Source organism: Berghia stephanieae, chromosome 4, assembly GCF_034508935.2.
Source record: "Berghia stephanieae isolate SIO BIC M18660-M18661 chromosome 4, UCSD_Bste_1.3, whole genome shotgun sequence".
In the NCBI taxonomy this organism is placed as follows: domain Eukaryota; kingdom Metazoa; phylum Mollusca; class Gastropoda; order Nudibranchia; family Aeolidiidae; genus Berghia; species Berghia stephanieae.
Window position 1 is genome coordinate 87,965,336 of NC_088363.1, and position 6,624 is coordinate 87,971,959.

The following is a 6,624-nucleotide window of genomic DNA, read 5'->3' on the forward strand; positions in this document are numbered from 1 at the left end:
GGCAAGTACAAATTGTGATGTCCATATCGGATTAGCGGTCATTAGTTCTGGTTTGCAAGGCATTTAAAAAAAGATAAAATTAGACAATGGATAAGCACATTTAGGAACACTTGGGCCATTTTTACGGATTTGGTAATTTTATTAGTAGCAGTAGTAACCACAGTAATTTTTTAAATAGTAATAATATATATTTTTTTAAAAAATATATAATAATAATAAGAAGAAGAAGAAGAAGAAGAAGAAGAAGAAGAAGAAGAAGAAGAAGAAGAAGAAGAAGAAGAAGAAGAAGAAGAAGAAGAAGAAGAAGAAGAAGAAGAAGAAGAAGGAGAAGGAGAAGAAGAAGAAGAGGAGGAGGAGGAGGAGGAGAAGAAGAAGAATGAGATGAAGAAGAAGGAGAAGGAGATGGGGAAGAATAGAAAAGGAGGAGGAGGAGGAGGAGGAAGAAGAAGGAAGAAGAAAGAAGAAGAAGAAGAAGAAGAAGAAGAAGAAGAAGAAGAAGAAGAAGAAGAAGAAGAAGAAGAAGAAGAAGAAGAAGAAGAAGGAGAAGCAAAAGAAGAAAATGAAGAAGAAGATGATGATGATGAGGATGAGGATGATGATGATGTTGATGATGATTATGATGGTGATGATGATGACGATGATGATGATGATGATGATGATGATGATGATGATGATGATGATGATGATGATGATGATGATGATGATAATGATAATGAAAAAGACAATTAAATAGCACCGTCATATTTTTTTTAAACCCACATTTTTATAATTTTAACCAGAAAACTCGTCCTTCAAATATTTAAATATCCCTTAGTCTGTGTAAAACTCTCAAAACTAGGACTTCCTTGAACATGTCTTATGTTTCTAAGGGACATAATTCCAAATGGACTCACAATCTGTTATATCAATTACAAGTTATGTCCCTTTACACAAATACTCTCAGAAAGAGCAAGATTTGTTTAAGGGAAGTAACCTGTAATTGACATAAGTACACGTCGCCTTGAAACTTTTCCTTTTTCCATTGGCCACTTCTATTTGCAGTAGTACTGCGAATAGTGATATTCTAAATTCGCAGCGGTGCTGCGAATATTAGGTAGCGTCTATTTTCGTTATTCGCAGTAGTACTGTAACTAGTAGATATAATATTTTTCAGTTATTTGCAGGTACTGCATATGCATGTTTGTTCTGTATTTGCAGTAGTAGCCTTCGAGCCTAGCGCTTTATCGTGGGCGCAAAATATAAATAAACTACATTATTATTATTATTGTTATTATTATTATTATTATTATTATTATTATTATTATTATTATTATTATTATTATTATTATTATTATTATAATAATAATAATATTATTATTATTATTATTATTATTATTATTATTATTATTATTATTATTATTATTATTATTATTATTATTATTATTATTACAATTATTATTTTTTTTTTATTATTATTATTGTTATTATTCTTATTATTAATATTATTATTATTATTATTATTATTATTATTATTATTATTATTATTATTATTATTATTATTATTATTATTACTATTATTATTATTATTATTATTATTATTATTATTATTATTATTATTATTATTATTATTATTATTATTATTATTATTATTATTATTATTATTTTGCGTTTCGTTGACGATGACGATGTGTCTGTTGTGGTGTAGTGATTGTGGTGTTGATGTGGTGGTTGTGATTGTAGTAGTGGTGTTGGTGATGTAGTAGTGGTAGTGATGATGGTGGTTGATATAGTTTTGATGACGATGTGGAGGTTTCTGTGGTAGTAATGATGATGTGGTGGTGGGTGTAGTAGTAGTAGATGTAGTTTATTGATGGTAACTTCTATTACTTGCAGGAGCACTGAGATATGAGTCATGAGCAACGGCGAGAGTGTATGTGTGTGTGTGTGTGTGTGTGTGTGTGTGCGTGAGAGAGAGAGAGAGAGAGAGAGAGAGAGAGAGAGAGAGAGAGAGATTCCTGGAACTTTATAAAATATATTTAACTAATATGATAAACGGGGACAGTAATCCGACGATAAGCTGAGAGATTTTAAGATGTGAACGAGGGGAAATTCCATGGGTTGAATTGAGGTAACAAAAACAAAACAAAACACGATCTTGTCAAGTTTCAGACTTGAAGGAAATCTCAATTCTAAGTCACACAAAATGTTTCAGTCATCCCTCCTTTTCTTTCTTTCTCAAACTAACACACTCATTCAACTTCAAGCCGTTCGACAACACCCCATTTTGAGCGGAAATTACAGTTTTGTGTTCAGTGAGGGTACAAAGACTAATTTTCAGAGACGGGAGAGCGCTTCTACAACTGCGAATAGCGATTCCACCGTGAAAACACTATTCGCAGTAGCACTGCGAATAAGCACTTTGTTTTCTATTTTCTTCCCCCTTAATTAATGTGTTCTACTTATCGTTTTTTGTTGATGTCGTCATAGTCGTGGTTGTCCTTTGATATGGTTAATAGTGCCGTCGTTGACACCTTCGTAACGTTGTCATCATCATCATCATCATCATCATCATCATCATCATCATCATCATCATCATCATCATCATCATCATCATTATTTGTTCATTCATTTGTTTCATCTTGCAGAAATATTTTCTTTTGTGCGAGAAGACAAATCTACAGCAGCCCGGTATTTGGTTGTTATGAATTTCGGGACGGAGAGTTATTCTGCCGATGATGGGTCTTTGAGTGGAAACCCTATCGTAAAAGCTACTCACGGAGTTGTCAAGGCTATTGGATGTAACGTGGTTAATACCATAGCCATTGGTCAACGCATTCCTTTGGATGACATAAGTTTAAAACCAGGAGATTGTTTGATTGTTGAGCTGTAGTATTCTTATCTTTATTTTCTATGTTTTATTTACTTGTTTAACTCACTCAACCCTAACACCGACTATATCCGTAGTTTACCCGGGTCACTTTTACTTTAGCTATCGTTATTTTATAGCCTGACACTGAAATCCAAAAGTACTGGCAGTTTGACGTCATTATTTGGTTTTTGCACCGCCTAGTGAGTTGTCGTTAGTGGAGCTCATGGAAACAAGTTATTTCATTGGTTGAACTATTGAATACAACTCACGATTTGTTTTCTTTTGTGGCAAAAGACTGGCATTTTGATGTCATTTTTTTGGTCAGTGCCAGGCCATAACTTTACGAAGGCCACGCTTTTACCCTATCACTCTATTAATTACATTTTTCTGAGACAAAGTTAATGTTTTTCATTTTTACGTGTTAATGGTAGTTGAATAAAACTATCTATGCACATGCTCATTTAGAAAACGGTAGGGTCTGCCTGAAGCCGGTGATCGTAAAATACTCATTTCAAATACATTTCTTCTAATTTTGAAAAGTAGCAAAAAATCTCTAGGATTGAATGAGTTAATGATGGGAACTGAATTGTATTTATTTGTTTATTCATTGGTACTTCTTCAGAAAATGACAGGCTACATTATATGTTATATAATCAATCGCACTTGATAATATACTTTCTACATTTGACCCGAGTTTAAGTTTCGTTCAAGACTTACTTTCCACCATCACCACCAAATACGACACTATAGCTTTCACCTTAATTATTTATTGTTCACTCCAAAAAAACTAGGAGTCTCAGCAGGAGATACAAAGGGAAGTAATCCCTAATGAATTCACGATATCTGATATTATTTACAGCTTAAGTCCCTTTATGCCAAAATATTCATCGATTTGTGTGTGGTGAAATAAGGATAATTTTATAGAGAGGTGATTCAATAATTATATTTATATTTATAGAACATTTTACTGTTTAGAAATGATATATAAATCCAACCCAATCTCTTATCTACAATCTTTTACTTTAAAGCAAATGATAAGTAATTATATGAATAAGGTGATATCCAAAATACTGTGATCGCACAAAATAATTTTTTTTATTCCTAAGATGAAATATTTATCCAATCGCAATCACACAATTTTATGTAATATCTCTCTCTCTACTTTTTATTATAATATCATTTAACCTGTACCAGTTTAGAAAGTATCTTCATAATCATTTGGTTATTTATTTATATTGGACAAGAATTTTGTTATAAGTATAATTGACACATAGCTACAATAATATATTATATTATTGTAGCTATGTGAAGTATCAAATGTTAATAAATTAAATAAAAATTGGCAAAGAGGATTAAAAGTCTTAAAACGTACAGTGGATATTATCCGCTTGTTGTTCCATTGTACTTTTTAAGACGTTTAATCCTCTTTGCCAATTTTTATTAAATTAATTATCATTTGATATTTCTCTTATATATTACCGAATTGTGTTGTGATACAGAATTATAATTTCCATACAAGGATCAATAAAGTATATCTTATCTTATCTTATCTTATTATTATTATTATTATTATTATTATCATCATCATCATCATCATCATCATCATCATCATCATCATCATCATCATTATTATTATTATTATTATTATTATTATTATTATTATTATTATTATTATAGCGTGAAACGGACAATGACAATTGCTTGTTACTCCTAGGATAGAACGCTAGTCTATTGCAATTACTTTCCGCCAGATCTAACAGACCTAGCTACTCTACTAAGTAAGAGGGGGTCAGAATAAAAAAAAATTCGACTTCACCTAGGATCGATCTCAGTCCCTTTGTGTGTGAAGAGAGTGTTCTACCAGTTGAGCTATTGAGACACTATATATAATTGTTTTAAAAACTGCCACTTTGACCTTTAACCTGCGATAAATGCAAAGATGAAAATGAGAGATATAACCCCTCCTGAATTTCCATTTTTAATCAAACAGATAAGGAAAGTCCTCATTCTATGAATACATTAATTAATTAATTAATTAATTAATTAATGATATAACGCATTCATTATATGGATTCACCTACTCAATGCATTTCACAACATTTCATTTCTTCATCGAGCAGGACATACGGAACCCAACTACTATTTCATACAGTGACAGCCACCTGCAAGGCGCCCCTTTTAATAAAAACACTGTTACAATATCTGTTCTGTCTGGGTACGCATTAACACCTAAGTCCAATGAATGGGGTAACGTGTGTACATCGTTTAGCTTTGGACATAATGCTTGGGCAAAAAGTTTGGGTAACAGCTATCTTGTCTTTGACCAAGCTCAACATAGCTTTAAATTGTAACAAGACGAGACGCCCATACCATTGCGCTACCACTGTCACATATTATATATTGTGATCTGTGTTCGTGAAAAGATCGAGATAGCCCAGGAGGAAGTAGATTAAAACTTTTTTTTTTTTTTGCCTTTCAAAAAATTCCACAAACCTGGAAATGTGTAGACTGTATGATATGAATTTTTACGTTGTTTACAATTGTCCATTTAAATTGCTATTAGTTTTCATATTCACAAATTCAGAAATGCTTAATGTGTAAAAGATGAGAATATATTTTTACAATAAGATATGATTTCGTACAAATTGTCATATCTATCGTCTGTTTATAATGCTTCTAGTATAATTTGTGAACAATCGTCTCAAAGCGGTTTTATGACGGGAAGAACCCAACGCCCTTTTTTTTTCTCCCCGCCTTCCTTTTCTTGCGCCTCTTCTTGCATCCACACCCGACGCCCTCCCCTTACATTTACATTGTTTCCACAGTTGACGAAAGGTGATATTTTGTAAATTTACATATTTGTGATTGTATTTTTTGTCTCCTGACGAAGGCCAAGGGCCGAAACGTTGTTTGTTTTGTGTTGTTCCCTTATATATGAGTCACATCTACTCACTTTATTTGTTCTCTCCGTTAGATATTATTCTACATAAAAGCTTTAAAAAGAACGCTGGGTTCAATCTAGGAAAAATTATCTGACCCCTCAGTCAGCCCAACGGTGATTGATTAGCTGGGTCTTTTAGATCTGGTGGAAAGTATTAGCAATTAGCATCCTATCCAATGGGAATCAAGTAATTTTTACAGTACGTTTTAATCCTTCACAAACCGATATTTCCCCGACTTTATTAGCCTTATAATACATTAAAGGATTATCCTAATAGAATGAGGCTATCAGTCGTTGTGATGAAGTAAAAAACAAAACAGATTTTTTTTTAAAAAAAGAAAGTAAAAAAAAAAAGAACTTGAGCTTTTATATAAACTAAACGTGCTCAAAGCGCTTTACAAAGGGTCCCTGACCAACAGCAACATGAAACATTTCGAACGAGACATGACGCCTGTTAGGCGATATTACAATTTATTCCGACAGAGACAATGCTGTTAACGGCCAGGTACTCATTTTACACCTGAGTACGGTGAGAGAATGTGAGTAAAGAGCCTTTTCCAAGGACTCAACGATGCGCCGAGCGAGGCTCGAACCCAGGACCTTCCGATCCAAAAGCAAGTGTCATACCACAAGAACACATAACCGCGTCTTAAGAAAAGAAACCAATAAAAAAAAAAAATCATAAGACATAGCTTTGATTCGTTTTTTTAGAATCAAATGTGTACATTCAGATTCTAATCATCAATGTAGCTCTGGACTCTCCACACTGAATTCTTTTGCCATTACTTGCACCACTGGCCAAAGAATGGACACGCCCTAATCAATTAAAAGTTGA

General features: G+C 32.7%; 1 protein-coding gene across 1 annotated transcript in view; it reads left to right on the forward strand.

Moving 5' to 3' along the window:
- LOC144971491 (salivary alpha-glucosidase-like) overlaps positions 1-4,392 on the forward strand; it is a 20,315-nt gene extending 15,923 nt beyond the window's left edge. The window contains exons 11-12 of the mRNA XM_078912451.1: position 1; positions 2,625-4,392. The exon at position 1 is cut by the window's left edge and continues 114 nt beyond it. Of these exons, the coding sequence (XP_078768577.1) occupies position 1; positions 2,625-2,869 (246 nt within the window). The 3' untranslated portion in view covers positions 2,870-4,392. The remainder of the gene's footprint in view (positions 2-2,624) is intronic.
- The last annotated feature ends 2,232 nt before the right edge of the window (positions 4,393-6,624 follow it).